The sequence below is a fragment of the Cherax quadricarinatus genome, chromosome 76 (assembly GCF_038502225.1).
Source record: "Cherax quadricarinatus isolate ZL_2023a chromosome 76, ASM3850222v1, whole genome shotgun sequence".
Taxonomy (NCBI): Eukaryota; Metazoa; Arthropoda; class Malacostraca; order Decapoda; family Parastacidae; genus Cherax; species Cherax quadricarinatus.
The window spans coordinates 6,682,514-6,706,689 of NC_091367.1; the positions used below are offsets into that span (position 1 = coordinate 6,682,514).

At 41.5% G+C, this 24,176-nt stretch overlaps 1 protein-coding gene across 16 annotated transcripts in view; it reads left to right on the forward strand.

Annotated features, from left to right (window-relative positions):
* Nucleotides 1-24,176, forward strand: part of LOC128703610 (calbindin-32) — a 474,209-nt gene that overhangs the window by 409,943 nt on the left and 40,090 nt on the right. For 12 of the 16 annotated variants that reach the window (XM_070101219.1, XM_070101210.1, XM_070101221.1 and 9 more), the window contains 2 exons: nt 11,345-11,401; nt 11,611-11,667. In XM_070101219.1, coding sequence (XP_069957320.1) covers nt 11,345-11,401; nt 11,611-11,667 — 114 coding nt within the window. The remainder of the gene's footprint in view (nt 1-11,344; nt 11,402-11,610; nt 11,668-24,176) is intronic. The other 4 variants (XM_070101222.1, XM_070101225.1, XM_070101223.1 and 1 more) reach the window with 2 other exon arrangements.

Genomic DNA, 24,176 nt, shown 5'->3' on the forward strand with positions numbered 1-24,176 from the left:
CGCATGCTATTTCATTACTTTTTAACAAGTTGCTGGAAACTAGCACCTTCCCGAAACTACTCAAGACAGCAAGAGTTACACCAATACATTAAAGGTGGTGACCCTACAGATGTAAACAACTATAGGCCAATATCAAACTTACCATTGCTATCCAAAATCTTCGAGAAACTCATGCACAGGAGACTGTATTCATTTATAACGGCACAAAACATACTCAACCCCTGCCAATTTGGTTTCAGGAAAAATAAAAGCACTAATGATGCAATTGTAAAAATGCTAGATCTGCTTTATACAGCATTGGAAAATAAGGAATATCCACTAGGAATTTTTATTGACCTAAGAAAAGCTTTTGACACAGTAGACCATGGCATCCTACTCCACAAACTTGACCATTATGGTATAAGAGGCCATGTGCTTGCATATTTCAAATCCTACCTTACTAATAGGTATCAGTATGTCACCATTAAAGACACAGCATCATCAGCACGGCCACTTGATACTGGAGTTCCACACGGAAGTGTCCTTGGACCCCTGCTCTTCCTCATTTACATCAGTGATCTTCCAAACGTATCCCAGCACCTGAAACCCATTCTCTTTGCTGACGACACGACTTATGTCATCTCTCATGCTAATCTTACCACACTCAACACCATTGTTAATGAGGAGCTGCTCAAAAATATCAACTTGGATGACAGCCAATAAACTTGCACTTAACACTGACAAAACCTACTATATTATGTTTGGTAGCAGAGCAGGTGCTGCACAACTAAACATTAAGATTGACAGCACTCTAATTGCCAGACATAATGAGGGCAAATTCCTAGGCCTATACGTACCTCGACAACAACCTGAATTTCAGCACCCATATCCAACACATATCAAAAAAAGTATCCAAAACAGTTGGGATCCTCTCCAAGATACGATATTACGTGCCGCAATATGCCCTTCTCACACTATACCATTCACTCATTTATCCATACCTCACCTATGCTATTTGTGCTTGGGGATCAACTGCAGCAATACACCTAAAGCTAATAATAACTCAACAAAAAGCCGCAGTAAGAATAATCACTAAATCCCATCCCTGGCAACACACCCCCCCACTCTTCATAGATCTAAACTTACTCCCTGTTCAGGACATCCACACTTACTACTGTGCAATCTACATATACAGGACCTTAAATTCCAATATTAACCTTGACCTAAACTGCTTTCTTGATAGTTGTGACAGGACCCACAAGCACAACTCCAGACACAAACATCTCTACGACATTCCCTGTGTCCGACTTAATCTATACAAAAATTCAATGTATGTCAAAGGCCCTAAAGTCTGGAACACCCTACCTGAAAACTCTAGAACTGCAGACATATTCATCACCTTCAAAACTACCATTAGAAAACATCTTATCTCCCTGATACACCCTGTCAACTAACTACATAAAAACCACCTGGTGGTTCACACTTACACTCACTCACCCATTTGACTATAAGCACAGAAATATGTATCTTAACCTTAAAATAAAATAATGATTCCTAACTAGTCACAAGTTTGCCTGTGATACTCCAATATAGAAACTATGTATTGTGCCAAAACAAAAGCATTCACTTTGCTAAACTCCCAAACTAGTATTTAGTCACTTAGTATTTAGTCAACTTACTCCACAATTTGTAATAATTTAGGGTTAAGAATTAATCTGAGTTTGCCTGAAATGCCTAGCCATGCTCGGTGTTCTAGTGGCCGCCCTCTGTAATTAGTATTTTATTACATGTAAACCACACAATAACCAAAATCTGTAAACCCCGCATTGTAATCCTTATAGAGAATAAACTTTGATTTGATTTGATTTGAATTGATTTGATTTGATAATTCCAATACACCCATGTTTGGGATTATAAAATAATTTTCAGTTGTTAGTAACCACGTGACAGGCAGCGTTGGGGCACATAAGTTCCCCCATCTTTTAATAGCATGTTCATTTTTCGACTATAATCTGCCGTGTCCATAATTACTATTGCATTTACAGGAATAAATGGGATTAGGTCAGGGGTTTCAAATAGAATTAGAGCTAAAGAAAGAGTAGCAATAATGTTGAAGGATAAGATATGTCAGGAAAAGAGGGACTACAAATGTATTAATTCAAGGATTATGTATAGTAAAATAAAGGTTGGATATGAAAAGTGGGTTATAGTAAGTGTATATGCACCTGGAGAAGAGAGAAGTGTAGAGAGAGAGAGAGATTTTGGGAAATGTTGAGTGAATGCGTGGGGAGTTTGAAACCAAGTGTGAGAGTACTTGTGGTTGGGGATTTCAATGCTAAAGTGGGTAAAAATGTTGCGGAGGGAGTAGTAGGTAAATTTGGGGTGCCAGGGGTAAATGTAAATGGGGAGCTTTTAATTGAGCTATGTGTAGAAAGAGATTTGGTAATAAATAATACATATTTTATGAAAAAGAGGATAAATAAATATACAAGGTATGATGTAGCATGTAATGAAAGTAGTTTGTTAGGTTATGTATTGGTGGATAAAAGGTTAATGGGTAGGCTCCAGGATGTACATGTTTATAGAGGGGCAACTGATATATCGGATCATTATTTAGTTATAGCTACAGTTAGAGTAAGAGGTAGATGGGGCAAGAGGAAGGTGGCAACAACAAGTAGGAGGGAAGTGAAAGTGTATAAACTAAGGGAGGAGGAAGTTTGGGTGAGATATAAGTGACTATTGGCAGAAAGGTGGGCTAGTGCAAAGATGAGTAGTAGGGGGGTTGAAGAGGGTTGGATGAGTTTTAAAAATGCAGTATTAGAATGTGGGGCAGAAGTTTGTGGTTATAGGAGGGTGGGGGCAGGAGGAAAGAGGAGTGATTGGTGGAATGATGAAGTAAAGGGTGTGATAAAAGAGAAAAAGTTAGCTTATGAGAGGTTTGTTCAAAGCAGAAGTGTTATAAGAAGAGCAGAGTATATGAAGAGTAAAAGAAAGGTGAAGAGAGTGGTGAGAGAGTGCAAAAGGAGAGCAGATAATAGAGTGGGAGAGGCACTGTCAAGAAATTTTAATGAAAATAAGAAAAATTTTTGGAGTGAGTTAAACAAGTTAAGAAAGCCTAGGGAATGTATGGATTTGTCAGTTAAAAACAGAGTAGGGGAGTTAGTAGATGGGGAGAGGGAGGTATTAGGTAGATGGCGAGAATATTTTGAGGAACTTTTAAATGTTGAGGAAGAAAGGGAGGCGGTAATTTCATGCACTGGCCAGGGAGGTATACTATCTTTTAGGAGTGAAGAAGAGCAGAATGTAAGTGTGGGGGAGGTACGTGAGGCATTACGGAGAATAAAAAGGGGTAAAGCAGCTGGAACTGATGGGATCATGACAGAAATGTTAAAAGCAGGGGGGGATATAGTGTTGGAGTGGTTGGTACTTTTATTTAATAAATGTATGAAAGAGGGGAAGGTACCTAGGGATTGGCGGAGAGCCTGTATAGTCCCGTTATATAAAGGGAAGGGGGGACAAAAAAGATTGTAAAAATTATGGAGGAATAAGTTTATTGAGTATAACAGGAAAAGTGTACGGTAGGGTTATTATTGAAAGAATTAGAGGTAAGACAGAATGTAGGATTGCGGATGAGCAAGGAGGTTTCAGAGTGGGTAGGGGATGTGTAGATCAAGTGTTTACATTGAAGCATATATGTGAACAGTATTTAGATAAAGGTAGGGAAGTTTTTATTGCATTTATGGATTTAGAAAAGGCATATGATAGAGTGGATAGGGGAACAATGCGGCAGATGTTGCAAGTATATGGAATAGGTGGTAAGTTACTAAATGCTGTAAAGAGTTTTTATGAGGATAGTGAGGCTCAGGTTAGGGTGTGTAGAAGAGAAGGAGACTACTTCCCGGTAAAAGTAGGTCTTAGACAGGGATGTGTAATGTCACCATGGTTGTTTAATATATTTATAGATGGGGTCATAAAAGAAGTAAATGCTAGGGTGTTCGGGAGAGGGGTGGGATTAAATTATGGGAAATCAAATACAAAATGGGAATTGACACAGTTACTTTTTGCTGATAATACTGTGCTTATGGGAGATTCTAAAGAAAAATTGCAAAGGTTAGTGGATGAGTTTGGGAGTGTGTGTAAAGGTAGAAAGTTGAAAGTGAACATAGAAAAGAGTAAGGTGATGAGGGTATCAAATGATTTAGATAAAGAAAAATTGGATATCGAATTGGGGAGGAGGAGTATGGAAGAAGTGAATGTTTTCAGATACAGTGGTCTCTTGTTTTTCGTAGTTCTCGGGAATCATAGATTTCGGAAATCATAGGGATATTTTCGTATAAACATGGGCTCACTAATCATAGGGTGACTCGCGAATAGTAGTTCGTCCGGGACGTGTACGCACGGTGTGACCTGGGGCGGCCTCCCTACCCAGCCAGTCTGGCATTGTTTACCAGTGAGCGAAGGCCCCCCTCACGTGCTCCTACGAAATATTTCATAATATTCCACTCATTTTAGTGCTTGCAAGTACTAAATAAGCTACCATGGCTCCAAAGAAAGCTCCTAGTGCCAAGCCTGTGGTAAAGAAGGTGAGAAATACGATTGAATTTAAGAAAAACATCATTGAACAATATGAAAGTGGCACAAGTGTGGCCGAACTGGCCAGGATGTATAAGAAACCCTACACAACCATATGTTCCATAGTGGCAAAGAAAAAGGAAATCAAGGACACTGTTGTTGCAAAGGGGGTAACTATGCCGACAAAAATGAGATCACCAGTACTCGAAGATGTTGAGAAGTTATTATTGGTGTAGATAAACGAGAAACAATTAGCGGGAGATACTCTTATGACTTCGATTATTTGTGAAAAGGCTAGGCGGTTGCACAGTGATCTGGTAAAGAAATTTCCTGCAAATAGTGGTGATGTGAGTGAATTTAAGGCCAGCAAAGGTTGGTTTGAGAACCGTACTGGCATACACAGTGTGGTAAGGCATGGTGAGGCTGCCAGTTCAGACCACAAGGCGGCTGAAAAATATGTGCATGAATTCAAGGAGTACATAGGGGCTGAAGGACTGAAACCTGAACAAGTGTTCAATTGTGACGAAACAGGCCTCTATTGGAAGAAAATGCCAAAGAGGACCTTCATTACACAGGAGGAAAAGACAATGCCAGGACACAAGCCTATGAAAGACAGGCTGAAGGTCATGTTCTGGGCTAATGCTAGTGGGGATTTCAAAGTGAAGTCATTACTAGTGTACCATTCTGAAAATCCCAGAGTGTTCAGGAAAAACAATGTTATGAAGAGTAAATTGTGTGTGTTTTGGAAATCTAATAGTAAGGCATGGGTCACGAGGGAAATTTTCGTCGAGTGGTTCAATGAAGTGTTTGGCCCTAGTGTGAAGAATTATCTCCTGGAAAAGAAATTGGATCTCAAGTGCCTGCTAGCAATGGACAATGCACCTGCTCATCCTCCAAACTTGGATGACCTAATTTTCGAGGAGTTTGGGTTCATCACAGTAAAGTTCTTGCCCCTGAATACCACTCCTCTCCTCCAGTCCATGGACCAGCAGGTCATTGCAATCTTTAAAAAACTCTACACCAAAGCAATGTTTCACAGGTGCTTGACTGTGACCACAGACACTTGCTTGACCCTAAGGGAATTTTGGAGAGAACACTTCAGCATCCTCCATTGCGTAACCCTTATAGGTATGGCTTGGGAGGGAGTGGCTACCAGGACTTTGAACTCTGCTTGGAGAAAATTGTGGCCAGATTGTGTCGACAAGAGGGATTTTGAAGGGTTTGGGACTGACCCTGATGAGCCTATGTCTGTTGTTAAATCAATTGTGGCACTGGGGAGTTCCATGGGGTTGGATGTGAGTTTGGAGGATGTGGAAGAGTTGGTAGAAGACCACAACGAAGAGCTCACCATTGAGGAGCTGCAAGAGCTTCAGCAGGAACAGCAACAGATTGCAGCTCAGAATCTTTCTGCAGAGGAGGAGGAAGAGAGATGGAAGAAGGTGCCTTCTTCAGAAATTAAAGAGATTTTTGCTATGTGGGGTAAGATGGAAAGATTTATGGAGAAACATCACCCTGACAAGGTTGTTGCAAGCCATGTTGGCAACATGTACAGTGACAAAGTCTTGGGCCATTTTAGGGAAGTGTTAAAGAGACGCCAGAAACAGAGCTCTCTCCACAGTTATTTTGTGAGACAGGACTCCAGTGACTCTCAAGCTGGTCCTAGTGGCATTAAGAAACAGAGAAGAGAAGCAACCGCAGAAAAGCAATTGGTACCATACACTAAGAAGAATCTCCAATAAAGGTAAGTGTTATGCTGTTAATGTTTCATTCATCATTTCCCATTGTATTGTTTATGTACTACATCTATATTTCATGTAAAAAATTTTTTTGTTTTAATACTTCTGGGTGTCAGGAACGGATTAATTGTATTTACATTATTTCTTATGGGGAAAATTGATTCGAAAATCGTAGATTTCGATAATAGTAGCAACTCCAGGAACGGATTAACTACGAAAAACGAGGGACCACTGTACTTGGGAGTTGAAGTGTCGGCGGATGGATTTATGAAGGATGAGGTTAATCATAGAATTGTTGAAGGAAAAAAGGTGAGTGGTGCGTTGAGGTATATGTGGAGTCAAAAAACGTTATCTATGGAGGCAAAGAAGGGAGTGTATGAAAGTATAGTAGTACCAACACTCTTATATGGGTGTGAAGCTTGGGTTGTGAATGCAGCAGCGAGGAGGTGGTTGGAGGCAGTGGAGATGTCCTGTCTAAGGGCAATGTGTGGTGTAAATATTATGCAGAAAATTCGGAGTGTGGAAATTAGAAGATGTGGAGTTAATAAAAGTATTAGTCAGAGGGCTGAAGAGGGGTTGTTGAGGTGGTTTGGTCATTTAGAGAGAATGGATCAAAGTAGAATGGCATGGAGAGCATTTAAATCTGTAGGAGAAGGAAGGCGGGGTAGGGGTCATCCTCGAAAAGGTTGGAAGGAAGGGGTAAGGGAGGTTTAGTGGGCGAGGGGCTTGGACTTCCAGCAGGCGTGCATGAGCGTGTTCGATAGGAGTGAATGGAGACGAATGGTATTTGGGATCTGACGATTTGTTGGAGTGTGAGCAGGGTAATATTTAGTGAAGGGATTCAGAGAAACCAGTTATTTTTATATAGCTGGACTTGAGTCCTGGAAATGGGAAGTACAATGCCTGCACTCTAAAGGAGGGGCTTTGGGATATTAGCAGTTTGGAGGGATATGTTGTGTATCTTTATACGTACAGTAGGGCCCCACTTATACGACGGGTTAGGTTCCAGGCTGTCGCTGGAAAGCAGACATCGCCGGAAGGCAGAACTTCATTTTTTTCCATTTATAAATGCATATAAATGCCAGACAACAAGTTTACACTAAATTATATTAAGTTAGTAATAGAACTAGGCATTAAAAACACACAAAGTAAAATACAGCCACAGTAAATTCATTACTTATCTTAAAGTATTTGTAATCTTAATGTAGGGAGAGAGGTGAGTAGTACTTATTTGTAGGAAGTCATGTGCAGGTAGCCCAGGTGTAGGTAGCACTGGCTCCCCGTTTCATACTTAATATACGATATTTAAAACATGCCAGAGAGGTAAAATGCACATACAGTACACTCATTATTTACCTTAAAATATGTGTAGTCTTAATATAGGAAGAGAGGTAAGTAGTATTTATTTGTAGGAAGTCAGTGTAGGTGGCCCAGTGGCCTGGTGGCTAAAGCTCCCACTTCACACACGGAGGGCCCGGGTTCGATTCCCGGCGGGTGGAAACATTTCGACACGTTTCCTTACACTATTGTCCTGTTCACCTAGCAGCAAATAGGTACCTGGGTGTTAGTCGACTGGTGTGGGTCGCATCCTGGGGGACAAGATTGAGGACTCCAATGGAAATAAGTTAGACAGTCCTCGATGACGCACCGACTTTCTTGGGTTATCCTGGGTGGCTAACCCTCCGAGGTTAAAAATCCGAACGAACTCTTATCTTATCTTATCTTAGCTGGTAGGTGTAGCCTGCCTGGGCTACACCTACCAGCTACCTACACTGTGGCCCAGAGCCATATTATTAACATCGACATGCCTTGTTCACTTAATTTAATAATTTCTAACAACTACCTTTAGATGCCATCATAAACGAAGGTAGAAGTAATGAATAATTCATGCCGAAAATTGTAAACAAAAGCGGAGTGGGGGAGTGACTGGGCCAAATGCAGATTCATACACATTTTTGCTGATTGCTGAACAGAGAAAATGTAATGTTGTCCCTCCACCTGCCTCCACAAGTATTATTATCAGAGCATATAAAATATGCAATAAATGCCAGACAACAAGTTTACACTAACTTATATTAAGTTAGCAATAGAAATAGGCATTAAAAACACAATAAAAGGTAAGATACACACAGAGTACACTTATTACTTACCTTAAAATATTAATATTAATGTGTGAGAGGTGAGTGGCAGGGTGTTTATTGAATAAAATCAAAATGGCACACCATCATCCTCTAACTTGGCACTTAAAGCAAGAGGCTTACGACTTCTCTTTTTATTACAGCTAACCTTAGACGCCATCGTCAATGAGAGCCAACTAGTTAACGAAAGAGTAAATGAGAGAGAGAACGAGATACAGAGTTGAGACAATGTAAGAACACAAACTGAACCGGTAGTGGACTATCACTTGGTCAGGCGAAATGCGTATTAATATGTGCCTACTTTTAGTTCATTCACGTCCATTTGTAAGAGTTTGTAAAACATTTACCTCAATATTTTTTTATTTTAATAATAATTACCTCACAATACAAATACTCTTACATTGTGTACAAGTTGTACAAGTTAGTTCAGAATAAACAAACAGCAACACACCATTTTTAGAGTGAATGAAGATAATAATAATAATAATAATAATAATAATAATAATAATAATAATAATAATAATAATGATGATGATAATACAGTGGAACCTCAAATATCGAACTTTCTTTGGTCCAGAAGGCTGTTCGAGTGCCACTACCGAACGAATTTATTCCCATCAGGAATAATGTAAATTAGATTAGTCCATTTAAGACCCTCAAAAATACACTTACAAAAGCACTTACAAAAATACACTTACATAATTGGTTGAGTTGGGAGCAATTCGATTTTTGAGGTTCCACTGTATTATTATTATTATTATTATTATTATTATTAATATTAATATTAATAATATTATTATTATTAATAATAATAATAAATAATAATTATTATTAATTATAAAAAGCACTAAACCCACAAGGGTCGTGAATTGCTATACATAGAGTAAAGGCATACGAAAAGAATATTTTTCTACAGTTACCCCCCAGTGTTTGACTAGAGAAAACGTAATTCTTTGACACAACCTACACAGCTGCTTTGTAAACAAATCTCATATTTACATCAATTTTTATTCTGAGTGTATGTATCATGTTTATATGCTATGTAATGGGTTTCATATATAATTTTGAGGAAAATATCATAGATGGATTAATGAAAATGCTTATATTGATGTAAAATAAGACATTTAGTGTGCCCAGGAGCGATTATTATTACGTAGTATTGGCGTCATGAGTAGAGAGAGACTTAGCGATTTTAATGTGTACCTGCACACCAGCACAGTGTGTAAGTATATTTAGGTACAGGTACACATAAGTATAATTATCAGAGTACATATAAAATATGCAGTAACTTTAAAACATTTGAAATTTTGGAAAGTTTCCTGACATAATATGTAGATGTGGTCACGGAAAATGTAAACAAACCGGGTGGGGGCGCCGTATTTAAAAGACCGCTTGCCGTATAGCAAATTTTGGTCATAATTTGACATCGCCGTATTAGCGGAACGCCGTAAGGCAAAACGCCGTAAAGCGGGGCCTTACTGTATATGCTTCTAAACTGTTGCGTTCTGAGCACCTCTGCAAAAACAGTGATTATGTGTGAGTGAGGTGAAAGTGTTGAATGATGAAAGTATTTTCTTTCTGGGGATTTTCTTTCTTTTTGGGTCACCCTGCCTCAGTGGGAGACAGCCAACTTGTTGAAAAAAAAAAAAAAAATTACAGACAAAGCAAATGTGATAGTAATTATAGACAGGGTAGATTATACTGGAAAAATGAGCATGTTATTAGAAGATGGGGAACTTATGTGCCTCTTAATGGCCCCTTGTGTGTCGAAATTCTTTCTTTAAGCCCAATTAAACAACCACCCATCAACGTATTACCAACCATTGCTGAGTCAGGACAGTGGTTGTCTTATGCTTGCTGTAGCAAAGATTATTTTCAGAAAGAATATAATATGTAGAGTTCCAAAAACTGACGATGTGTCATATTGTAATTATTTTTTCTGCATTAACTTGGTTTATTTAGTTTGGAATCCGAAGTTTTATTATGCGTGATGACTTCAAAGCTTAAATTGCATGTTAACCCACTTGTAAGTTCTTACTTATGAGAATGATATGCAGAAAATGTCTTCCACTTGTTTTTATCATAATTTAATGATTTTAGAACATGTGTGTTCTATCTCCACTTATTCATTTTTCTCTTCATAATGAGTAAATCCTAAATCTACAGACTCTTCTACCTCAGTTTCTTCCTCCAGTCTTCTCTACCACTGGTCCTCTCCACCACCTCCCTCTCATACCACTGTTCCTCTCCACCACCTCCCTCTCATACCACTGGTCCTCTCCACCACCTCCCTCTCATACCACTGGTCCTCTCCACCACCTCCCTCTCATACCACTGGTCCTCTCCACCACCTCCCTCTCATACCACTGTTCCTCTCCACCACCTCCCTCTCATACCACCAGTCCTCTCCACCACCTCCCTCTCATACCACCAGTCCTCTTCACCACCTCTCATACCACTGGTCCTCTCCACCACCACCCTCTCATACCACTGGTCTTCTCCACCATCTCCCTCTCATACCACTGGTCTTCTCCACCATCTCCCTCTCATACCACCAGTCCTCTCCACCACCACCCTCTCATACCACTGGTCCTCTCCACCACCTCCCTTTCATACCACTGGTTTTCTCCACCATCTCTCTCTCATACCTGAATCTCCAATGACAGTCTTATACACTACCATTTTCTTAAAGCGACATTTTTCTTCTTCACCTTCAGTGACCACCACCAGTCATCTTCACCACCCTGTCTCCTGCATGATGATGTTCCATCACCTTCAGTGACCACCACCAGTCATCTTCACCACCCTGTCTCTTGCATGACGATGTTTCTTCATCTTAATCTCCGATGTTACTCTCTCTACCACAAACTGGGCAGTGGAACAGACTGTCCAATTACATCCCTAATTTGTCCTTTTCAGATCTGGAAACAATATGATGCTGACCATAATGGTTTTATAGACAGTAATGAACTTAAGGTAAGAATACTGCCAACAGGTGGCAGGAGTAAGTTATGGTGTGTGTGTGTGTGTGTGTGTGTGTGTGTGTGTGTGTGTGTGTGTGTGTGTGTGTGTGTGTGTGTGTGTGTGTGTGTGTGTGTGCATGCGTGCGTGTATGTGCGTGCGCACAAAGCTGTCTCTGTAGCTCTGTCTCTTCCGTCATTGTGTCTCCCGTCTCACCCTTACAGATATGGAAAGCTTACGACAAAGACAACAGTGGTTACATAGAGGCAGACGAGTTAAAGGTATAGTGAGATCGGGGCTAAGCTCACACACATCTTACACTTCTTTATAGCTCTCCCATGTATGGGAAAGCCCCTTGTAGTAGTGGTCTAGATATCTAGACTTAGAGTGCGAGTAGGAGCCCCTTTCTCCTTCCTCTCCCCAACCACCTCTACCACCACAGCCAATATCACCAGGTCCACAACAGCCATCACAATTCATTCCGTCACCTTCACCACCACCACAACTAGCACTTGATCCCTCCCCTTCCCCCAAACAACCACCACTTGCACCTGTAGTTGTAATGTAATAAGTGGTGTTTTGGGGCATGTATGGCTGCAAATTGCTCTCTAGGAATATCCTCTTTGGAAAGGCTGGCGTTTATCTTTTCCCTGTTGCTCTGGTGATTTCCCTTGCGATTATCTACTTCAATATTCATTTTACTTTACCTCCTTAATCATTTATGAAGTGCATAGTGTCCTGTCTAGTCTGAAAGTTGTTTTCTAAAATTTATGCTTTTTAATTATTTTTCATAAACAGATTCCAACTATTTACTTTTTATTGCACTGCTTTGCACATGACCAAAACAGTTGCAGTTTTATAAGCAAGAAGTTTTATGATTATAAATTGGATGCATTATCACTGAACTGATACCTTGGTCTGTATGATAATTACACAATGAGAACAAAGCTGTTTCCCTTTCAAATTCAATCATGCAAGGTGGGACTCACACAATTTGTTGAATTCTGTAAACCTGAGGTGGGAGACTTTAGTATTTCAGGAAGAGTTAATCAGCTACCTGATTAACCACCCCTCCTGGGAGGTTCCCTCAGGCTGGTGGGGGCCTCTTGATCAGACAGATTGGGCCTACTCTCACCTTTCTTGAATCAAACCTGAATGCCTCTCATCTCGCAGGTTTCCCCCCTCCTTTTATTACTATAATAAGAACAGGGTGCTTCAAAGGGAAGATAGTGAAGGCCACTTTGAGCAGAAGATCTTGCCCGATAGACAGGAATTTATGTTCTGAAGGCATGTTTCCTTGGCCAAAAAAAAAAAAAAAAGAAAAAAAAAAAGGGGAGAATTCCCTTAAAGACAGTCTTTTGCTCGAAAGGCAGAAGCCCTTGCCTTACAGACTGAAGCTCTTACCCTAAAGACATTAGCCCTTGCATTAAAACCATAGCCGTTTTAATAAAGAAAAAACTCTGAGGATCAAAGCTCTCAGCCTCTCAGCCTTGCTATCTCGTATCTTATAAACTGATGCACAATTGGCTTCTCCCACACTGGTGACATCATATTTGCACGACTTCCTCTGCACAAGCAGTTTCTTAACAATGAATATTTTTAACTAGTCTTACTAGTGAACTGTCTGCAGTTTTTCAAAATGATTTTTTTGTTGAGTGTATTTTGATTTCAAAATTCAGGGGTGTACATTTCTTGCTAGATTTTGAGAAAAAAAAATAGCATGGACAAATTAATTTGTTTATTTGCAGTGGTTCTAATAATGATTAACATTGTCAATTTGACAATATCAGTATAATTTTTCAAGCTATTACCAATATGATGGTGTAAATTCCTAAGGGCAAGCAATTTGCAGCAGATCACCACCCCCAAACCAGCTTCATAAATGTGACCTTAACACCGAGCACTGTAAACTCCTGTAGCATAGCTCTAGGTAAGCTCACAGTAATATAATCACTTGAGAAAGAATTTTTTTATTTTAAATTAATACTGTAAAGCAATATGAGTAAAATATAAAGTCTAGTTTGATATATAATTACTTTTCAAATATTAATGAATCAGAATTTTGTTGATTGTCTTCGTCATTAACGGGAGAGGTATATAAGGCAAGACAAATTTCGTGATGGAGAGGAAAGAATTGCTTCCCTCATTGTCAGACATTAAGTCAGTTATATACTACCTTGGTACATATCAGACTATTTTTGGCTGTGGAATATCTCAGGAATAACATATGTTATAACAGCCCAACTTTATTGATATTTGACTCCCCATACTAACCAGCCTGTCAAAATTTTCCTTTCTAAACATACATTTAACTGTATGGATATAAAAGCCTAAATACAGAACAAATAATTATGAGGACTACATTTCACTCAGGGTTTACTTTTATCAAGTCATTCAGTAGTTAGCAATCATGTGCACAACAGATATTGTATATTTTGTGTCTTCAGTCTAGGAAAACCCCAAACCCCAGTCCATCAATCTTGATCAGCTGAACACATCAATCCGAGGCAGAGGGACTGATTACCTCCAACTTCTCATCTACCACCATTCATCTCTGTACCGGACAAAGGAAGCCACTTGTTGGTGAAACGTTTCCACAGTCAAGATACCCAAGTGTTACACAAGTGTCTCACTCATAAACTTGTCGGCTCTCTGAATTATTTATCTATAATAAGTACTAAGCACTTTGATGCAGCGTGCAGGGTTGAGTACTGCTGTAGTTTGAGGTAATATGTCAATTTAACTCATTCTCGAATGAGTCCTCAAGGACAAACTGAATGACCTGAAGAGAAGGGAGGAGAGAATAAATGATCTAGATGCTCACGACACTGTATCTCCTCACAAGGCGTCTAACTCTGCCAAGACTGATTAACTTCTTGAGGTGTGCACCCTCTTTCAACAACCCAACACTCAGTGAATATGATGCACGCCTGAGATCTGTCTTTAGGAAAGCAGTGAATATGTCACTGGAAGATCACTAATGGGACCAGTCAACACTTCCAATGCGACTGGGAGGTATAAGGGTGTGCAAGGCAACACAGATAGCATTACTTGCATTTCTGTCCTTGTGTATGGTTTCCAGTGAGCTAGTAAAGGAGATTGTGTCGGAATGCTTAAGAGATGTTGTAGGAGCTCACGACCCCAAGTTCATCGAAGCAGCCATGCTGTAGGACAGCCTTGCAGACTCCAAGCAGGCCAGCTCCTCCTTAAGAGCACAGTCTCATTGGGACAATCCAGTCATGGAAATACTCGCTAGCACAGTGCTGAACAACGCTTCAAGGAAGGACAAAGCTCGTCTCCTAGTGGTGAAGGCACCACATTCAAATTTCCTTTTAGCTGTTCCCAGTTCCTCCTTGGGCACTCAACTCGATCCACAGGCTATTTGGTGTGTAGCTATTCAGACCTCCCCCATACTCGCTGAACATAAGATCATTTACGGCAAGATGTCAGCTGATCAGTTTGGACTACATGGTCTCATCTGTCATACATCAGAAGGGAAGTATGCTAGACACCCTGGTTTTTTTTCACTCTTATTGGTTGCGCCAATGACTGCTGAGTCCATGCACTGTCATTGGTCTCTATCCTCTTTAATAAAATGAATGGCATCTGTTTACGACATTAGATATACATGTTTGTTCCTATGAATGACACATTGTTAGTGTTACGAGTCCTATAAGCATCCTGGTTTTCCCGAATCCTGGCGTCTATACTCTGTCTTGTGTGTTGTTTTTGATAGCCCATGTCCAGATCTGGTAATGTTTCGGATTGCTACGTTAGTATCACTTTTGATTACTTTGATAATTATATCTATGATGTTGCCTGTTGGAACATGAGGAGAATATCTCGCTTGCCTTCTGTTGAAGTAAATAGGATTTGCTGGGTCCTCTGTTTACAGTCTCTGATGAATTGTGACAGAATTTGTATTGTGGAGAAGATTTTTATACTTGTGTCGTATTCCTCTTCTAAAATTTTGAGGCCCCCACACTCTTTAGGCAGTCAAAAAAAAAAAAAAAAAGCTGATCAAGATTCCTTGTTATGTCTTTCTTTCATAATGGGAGGTGTAAAATATTGTTTTTATGAGTCGATTAATGGAAAACCTTAAATTTCAAAATTTGAACTGTTTTAAAAACTAAGAAGTCTAGAAAATGATGTATTCTCTCTCCTTCCAAAATGAGCTGTATGAAAGGTTTAAGAAAATTAAGACCTTTTTCTAGGTTTATAAGGTTGAATCTTCTAGTTGTAATAATGGGTGTCATCCACACAGTATAACCAGTTATGGTGATGGGATGATGATGGAAAACCCATCTTTAGGGTCTCCATGTAGAAGTTTGCATGCAACTAGAACACTTACGGTGAACTCTATTGCCTTGCCAAATGTTTGTAACAGATGTTGCAAAAGAGTAGAGTTTGGCTAGGCCCATAAAAGCTAGACAAGATGAACAAACATCCTTATCTGGTCTGAATTCCCTTGGGAGTAAATCTATAACCTAGTCTGTAGCTGGCGAGTTTTAAGCTTGTTGATTTCTAATGCTGTTGATTAGGTCACCAGAAAGCTGAAGGTGAGCACTGGTAGTGGTGCCCAGTAGTTGGGAGATGTGCTTGGCTCGAGAACCTGCTAGAATACATGTATGTAGATCAGTGCCATTACTAGAAGTTACTGATCTTGCAGGAATGTTTCCTTTAAGGGTTTGAGAGAGACCATAGATTTTCTAAATAATTCTTAAAGCATTCTTTGTAAGTATATGTTAAAAACATTGTATTACTTGATAATAGTCAACCCTGAATGACACTTGTTATTCTACCCACACTTGTTGGCACTATGCCTCTATATCCGTACCTTCAACTGTCGGTAAAAAAAAATATTTATATAAAACACAGTGAAATAAAATTAAATAATTATAGAAAGATTAATTCAAATGTTACAATGCAGCAATAACTATTGCCAAGATGAGTAGCAAATACTTAGACTGCTTTATGTGTAAGTAGAATTTGTTTATACTTAGTAACTCTGCTAGTAGACAGTAAAGGTGGCTTATATGGTATTTCTGCTAGTAGAAAGAATGTGCCTTGAGTGGTAACTTTGCAAGAGTCAAGGTGTGCTAGATGGTACGACTGTTCATAGAAAATGTAGGTGCTTTAGATGGCAATATTATTAATAGACACTGATGCTTGAAGTTGTTGGCAGTGGTAACATAGATTGAAACATTTCTAGTTGTGCAGAACCCAACACTACTGAGAGCAACTTAACATAGTATGTATTTAATACTGTATAAGCTTGTGTAGCTGGCACCCTCATAGGAGGTTCCATGATGCTGGGGACAGACTTCTGATCTAAGGAAATGGACCATTGTTTTAGTTCCTTGAATTGAGCCTGAATGCATTCCTTCCCCAAGGTGCTGTATGGCCCCTACAGGTTTAGTTCTTCCCCTTCATGAATGTAATAATTCTGTAGCTGGTATCACTGTTAGCAATGCCTTAGATGACAACACTGCCAGTAGAGAGCAAAATAAGTTGTAGATAAGCAATGTTCGTGGGCTGTGAAGATGACACGTTGGTTAACACTTGGCAGAAGTTTATTATTATTATTACGATTAGGATGACCTCGATGGAGTGATAAAATGCCTGGAGAATGGGAGATATTCAAGGTCGATCAGAGGAAGGATCAGGTAACTTCAGTTCTTTCGATCAAAAGAGCTTTACCAACACGATGGTAACTCCCTTGACAGTAGTTGATAACAGTTTGTGTGTGTGTGTGTGTGTGTGTTTGAAGTGCCGTGCCTGTTGGTATCTTTTTGTCTTTCAAAGCAGGGCTACCTTAAAGTTTTTTTATATAGTAAATAAAGTTCCAAACGGGTGAATGACTAAAATTTGCTCATGTTAAACTTTGTTGTTTACTTAGGAAAAAAAATCTATCATTGGAGTGACTATCCGAAAACTGATGACACACTATGGATCTTAAACTTACTAACCAATAGAACACAAAGAGTAATGATAAACAGAGTTGAGTTGAAGGTTGCCATAGTGAAAAGGCTTTTTCCACACGGTACAGTACTTCCTCCAGTCCTTTTCCTCATCCTAATATCTGACACAGTGATGTAAACCATAACACCGTGTCTTCTTTTGCAGACTATATTAGAATCTTTATGAGTGTCATCCATTGAGGATACGGTAATTGTCCAAGTGGATATAAACCAAGTTTTCTAATGGCTACGGAAAACAATATGATATTTGATTAGGACAAATTTCTAGAATGGAGTACGCAACAAATTCTAACCGCAGCATAGAGCAAAAAAAACTAATGTGAAGGACTTGCAAGTGATAATGTCAAAGGCTCTCACCTTCAAAGATCACAGCAGTGTCACTATCACATCTCCGAGGAAAATGATAGGATGGATAATGAGAACTTTCAAAATGTGGAATGCCACACCAATGATCCTTTTTAAATCACTTGTTCTGTCTAGGCTGGAATACTTCTATACACTAACAGTTCCATTCAGGGCAGGTAAAATGACAAATCTAGAGAAAGTGCAAATAACTTTAACTGCACATACTAGTTCAGTCAAGCACCATAATTACTGGAAATGTTTGAAGTCCCTTGGCCTGTACTCCATGGAACTCAGGCGAGAAAGATGAATTATAATCTACGTACACCTGGAAAATTTTTAGAGGGACTGATTTCAAATATGCACACACAAATAACTCCCTACGAAAGCAAAAGACTAAGCAGATGGTGCAGCATACCCTAAATTAAAAGGAAGAGGTATCATGAGGATAGACTGAGGGCCCTGAATCTGCACTCTCTCAAAAGGCGTAGAATTAGGGGGAATATGATCGAGGTGTATAAATGGAAAACAGGAATAAATAAAGGGGATGTAAATAGCGTGCTGAAAATTTCCAGCCAAGACAGGACTCGCAGCAATGGTTTTAAGTTGGAAAAATTCAGATTCAGAAAGGATATAGGAAAGCACTGGTTTGGTAATAGAATTGTGGATGAGTGGAACAAACTCCCGAGTACAGTTATTCAGGCTAAAACGTTGTGTAGTTTTAAAAATAGGTTAGATAAATACATGAATGGGTGTGAGTTGGACCTGACTAGCTTGTGCTGCTGGGTCTGGTGCAGTGCTCCATCCTTGAGTGGAGATGATCAGACTGGGTGGGTCATTGGGCTAATCCAGGGGGGGGGGGACATGGACCTGCTCCACATGGGTCAGTAGGCCTGTTGCAGTGTTCCTTCTTTCTTATGTTCTTATGATTACACTAAGAGAAAACACTAAGTGTTCGGGATCCAGGACTGCTTTATCAGCCTACCAGTAGACCTTTGGCTATCTACAAGAGGGAACTGGACAGACACCTAAAATCAGTGCCCAATCAGATGTGCTGCAATTCATCGGCCAGCAGCAGCAGCCTGGTTGAACAGACCCTGATCCACTGGGAGGCCTGGTCAAGGACTAGGCCGCGGGGGCATTGACCCCTGGAATATCCTCCAGGTAGGTAGACAGTAAGGTAATATCAAGTGAAAACTGATAACACGGTAAGGTAGTATTAAGTGAAAACTGATAACACGGTAAGGTAGTATTAAGTGAAAACTGATAAGACGGTAAGGTAGAGGAAGGGGAAATATAACACCTATAAAGTCACAGTCACTGCATGTTCAAGCACTTACCCGGGATGTTGCTGTAGAAATACTGTAGTGTTTAATTACAAAAAAAAAAGTGTTATCCTGCTTCACTTAATTCTAAGACTATCACTATGTAAGGTATACTGCATACTCCAAAGCTGACTAACAATCAGGCACCTATTTACTATAACTATGACCATAATTTTTAAAGGGGTTGACCGGTAAGCCAGTGGAAGGCCTCGGTCAGATGACCAAAAGCTCCAATGACAGGCCATCATCTAAGACCCGTGTCAGGAGACACCTGTTCTGTTTCCTGATGAACCTTACCTAACCTAACCTATTTACTGCTGGGTAAACATGGACAAGAGATGATAAGCAATATAACCAGTGTCTACCTGCCATGAGAAAGCAGTGATGGAATAGAAAGGGTGTATGGGGGTAATACCAAGAGGACAAGGAGATTATCAGGTAGTTGTAACAGCTTCCCCTCTTCAAGGGGGGCTCCTTGGCGTGGTGAAGAGGCTCTTGGTCTGAGGAATTAGCCCTGTCGGTCTTCTTCCTCAGACCGAACCTAATTACCCCCCATTCTCCCCTCCCCTATCCCATCCTCCCCATCCTCCCCTTTTTCCATTCCTCCTCCTCCTCCTCACCCCTCCCTTTTGCCCTTCCTCTTTTTAGCCTTCGTGATTTCTCCCACAGGCGCGCTAGTTCCTAGGTAGGGGAAAGGACACCGGGGTCGATCCCATTCCGTTGAGGTTTCTTGGCGGTGGCGTAGTTTGCCGTGGAATCTGGATTGCCTAGGGATGTCCCGATTCCTCTCCGGTATCCCGGAGTAGCTTTGGGTGTCTTTTGGGCGACGGGTGTATCTCTGGAAGCCACCTTTCGGATTCCGGGGGTGGTGGCTGAAGGAGGTATGCTTTGTGGCGGATATCCGGCCGCCCTCTCTTTTGTCCACCGAGGTAGCTCGGCAGATGTGAGGTTGCTATCCCGGATTGCTGGTTTACTGGCATGAAGGGTAGGGTATGGCACGGGTTCCATGCTGCATCTGCGCTACTAGCGGTGTCGAGTCCTCTTGGGCGCGGAGGGAGATTTCCGGCCCTTTCATTCCTCCTGGGAACTATTCCTCCCCGCTCCCCCCTTTTTTTATTCTTTTTTTTGTTTTTATTTTCTTTTCTTCTTTCTTTTTTTTTCTTAAAAACAAAAAGCAAAGGAGTAACCTAACCATGGCAGCCCTAGTCCATGAAACCACTACCCCCGGGCCCCTTCTTGATACCGCACCCCATTCTGACCCTGCCTTGTGTTTAGACCACTCTTCGGACACTCCTGATGCCCCTGTACCTCTTGCTGGTGCTGTTTCCTCACCCGCTTCAGGTACCGGGGCTTCGACTGACTCCTTCGATTTGTCTGAACTCCGCTCTCCTTTGACTATGCTTCCGGCTTCTCCCTCTACGGTACGGCAATTTTCGAATCGCCCACCCATTTCATGCCGGACCAACTCCGGTCCTACTCCTAAACGCCAACGTCAATCTCCTGATGATGCTCCGTCGTTACCTTCCCATTCTACTCGGAAACGACCGACACGTCAAGCACTCCCTCTCCACGCTCAGTTTCGGACCACACAATGGACTAAATTCTTTACTTTAAGACCAACTTCTTCTTCTGCCTACCTTTCTGACCATAGTATTGCCAAAGCGCTCCTGCGTCATGTTGGCAGAGATATTTCATTTCACGCTCTCAAGAGCGGTACGCGCATCGTCACTGTCCAGAATGCTACCCAAGCTCATGATCTTTCTCTCCTTTCGAATATCGATACTACTCCTATCACTATTGAAAAACATCTTTCTCTCAATTCTTGTAGTGGTACTGTCATTCTGCCCCATACCATAGTCCAACAGAATTTCCAGTCATGTGGCAATGACATTTTTGAACAGCTGGAACTCCAGGATCTCCCAATCCTCAAAGTAGACACTTATGTCCTTCCTGCCCGGGGGCGGAGACGTTACCCTTGCAATGTGGCTCGTTTAACTTTTGACAGCCGAGAACTCCCGTCCTCTGTATATGTCGCGGGACATCGGTTACAAGTTCGAAAGGTGATACCTACACCGCAACAATGTAGAAATTGCTGGCGTTTTGGTCACCCAGCGAAATATTGCAGATCTATGGCCGAATGCCCAGTCTGTGGTGCCGACAACCATTCTAATACATCTTGCAGTCAACCTCCATCTTGCCTTAATTGTAATGAAGCTCACCCTTCGTACTCCCGCCGTTGCCAGGTCTACTTAAATGAACGTGAAATCCGTTGCCTCAAAGAGGCAGAAGGTCTCCCTTATGCTATGGCAGTTACTCATCTCCGCCTCCAAGGGAGACTACCCCGTGTTTCTTATTCTCGTGTTTCCAAACATCCCCCCACTTCTGGGGTCCCATCTTCTGCAGCCTCCTCTGTTGTTACCCCTCCCATAGCCATTACGGCATCTAATCCTTTTGCTGTCCTTGGCTCTGACGTCCCGACTACAACTCAGTCTGTTCTCACATCTTCGCGTCCTTCCTCACAAGCCCCAGTATCGACAAGACCTCGTACGACACCTAATACCAATCGCCCCTCTACTCAGAAGTCCAAAAAATCCACATTGCTCAAATCTTCTTTGCCCCTTCCTTCCCTTCTTCCACCTCCACACGTTACCTTTCCAGTCTCTGTACCTAGTTCTTCCCCTCTCTCTGGCTCTATTACAAGTGTGGAGATTCACCCTCCTCCTCGTACTATGCCTTCCACCCCCGTCCCCTCCCAAGTTTCTCCCTCTTCTGTCACCTCCCAGGTTTCTACCTCTTCTGTCCCCCCCCACACTTCATCTCCAGTCCCTTACACTTTTCCCTCCCCCTCTACTTTGGTACAGTCCATTACTGTCCCAATCTTTACTCACCCTCCTCCTCCTATCTCCAATATGGTTTCCCATACATCTTTGAATTCAGAAACACTTGAAGCCATTTCAGAATATATTGCAGAGACTAAACCTTCAATGGACACTGATTCACTTCCTGTTCCTTCTCTTCCCTCTCCTCCATCTTCACAACCCCATTCTTCGCAACGCTCCGTTCCTTCGCTACTTGAACATCTTCCAATGCCACCACACGTTGACTTTTCTAACCCCTCTAGTCCGTAGGTGCCTTTACCTACAGATTCCTGATATTTTCTTCATCGCCAATCATGGCCTATTTACAGTGGAATATCCGCGGCCTCAGGGGTAATCGGGGTGAGCTTCAGATGTTGCTTTCCAGGTTTTCCCCTGTTGGTGCTTGCTTACAAGAACCAAAATTACACTCGGCTGTTTTCCAACCTATCTCAGGCTATAATTTATTGTATTCTTCGGATCCTTTCTCAGATGGGACCTTTAATGAAAGTGCCCTTCTTCTACGCAATGATATTCCGTACTGTCAACTATTTGTCCATACCTCGCTGCATTACACTGCAGCCCGTATCCACTTGAATAAGTGGTTTACAATATGTTCTTTATATCTCTCTCCTTCTCGAGCATTTTCTATCCCAGACTTTGCCTTTCTTGTTTCATCCTTACCACCACCACTTCTGTTACTTGGTGATTTTAATGCCCACCATTTCCTCTGGGGGGGGTCTCATTGTGACTCACGTGGCATTCAGTTGGAGGCTTTTCTTGCCTCTCACCCCCTCCATGTTTTAAATACGGGTACTCCCACCCATTTTGATCCTCGTACTCATACTCTCTCTTGCATCGATCTATCAGTCTGCTCTTCCTCCACTGCACTAGACTTCACCTGGTCTGTTCTACCAGACTTACATGACAGCGATCATTTTCCGATCATTCTTACTTCTCCTTCCTATTCACCACCTTCCCGTAGGCCTCGCTGGCAATTTGATCGGGCAAATTGGGATCTTTACTCACACCTCACTGCTTTTAGTGAGGTTCCTTCTTCATCCTCCATTGATGAGCTCCTACACATCTTCTCGACATCAGTTTATACCGCAGCTTCTCATTCTATACCCCACACCTCAGGCAGGCATTCTCAGAAGTGCGTGCCTTGGTGGTCTCCTGCTTGTGCTCGTGCAGTACGTTTGAAACGTGCTGCATGGGGCAGGTACCGGTACAATAGAACCGCTGAGAGACTTGTTGATTTTAAGCAGAAGCGTGCGATCGCTCGCCGAGTCATCCGTGAAGCTAAACGCACTTGTTGGCGAGACTATGTTTCCACCATCACCTCTGCTTCTTCTATGAGTGCAGTCTGGAAAAAAGTGAGGAAATTGAGTGGTAAATACTCTCCTGACCCGGCTCCTGTTCTACGGGTCACTGGTGTTGATATAGCAAACCCTCTCGACGTTGCCATTGAACTTGGCACACATCTGGTCCGTATTTCCCGAGGGCTCCATCTATGCCCCTCGTTTCTTTCCTCAAAGTCTGCCAGAGAGTTAGTACCCTTGGACTTTTCTTCTCTCGGAGAAGAACAGTATAATGTGCCTTTTACACTTCAAGAACTGGAGGCAACGCTCTCAGCTTGCCGATCATCGGCAGCTGGGCCTGATGACATTCATATTCGTATGTTACAACATTTACATCGGTCAGCCCTTGTAGTCCTCTTACACCTCTTCAATCTTATTTGGGCACAAGGAGTTCTTCCCCAGCTGTGGAAATCTGCCATTGTTCTCCCTTTCCGCAAACCGGGTACTACAGGACATGATGCCTCCCACTATCGCCCCATCGCTCTTACAAGTGCAGTTTGCAAAGTGATGGAACGCCTCGTAAATCGACGTTTAATGTGGTATTTAGAGACTCACAACAGTCTCTCCGCTAGTCAATATGGCTTTCGTAAGGGTCGTTCTACCATAGACCCCTTACTACGCTTGGATACGTATGTTCGTAATGCCTTTGCGAATAATCACTCAGTTATTGCCATATTTTTTGACCTTGAGAAGGCATATGACACAACTTGGAGGTATAATATTTTGGCCCAGGCCCATTCCTTAGGCCTCCGAGGCAATCTACCATCCTTCCTTAAGAACTTTTTAACTGACAGACATTTCCGTGTTCGAGTCAATAATGTTCTTTCCCCGGACTTCGTCCAAGCTGAAGGTGTCCCTCAGGGATGTGTTCTAAGCACAACACTTTTTCTCCTTGCTATAAATGATTTGGCCTCTGTTCTTCCACC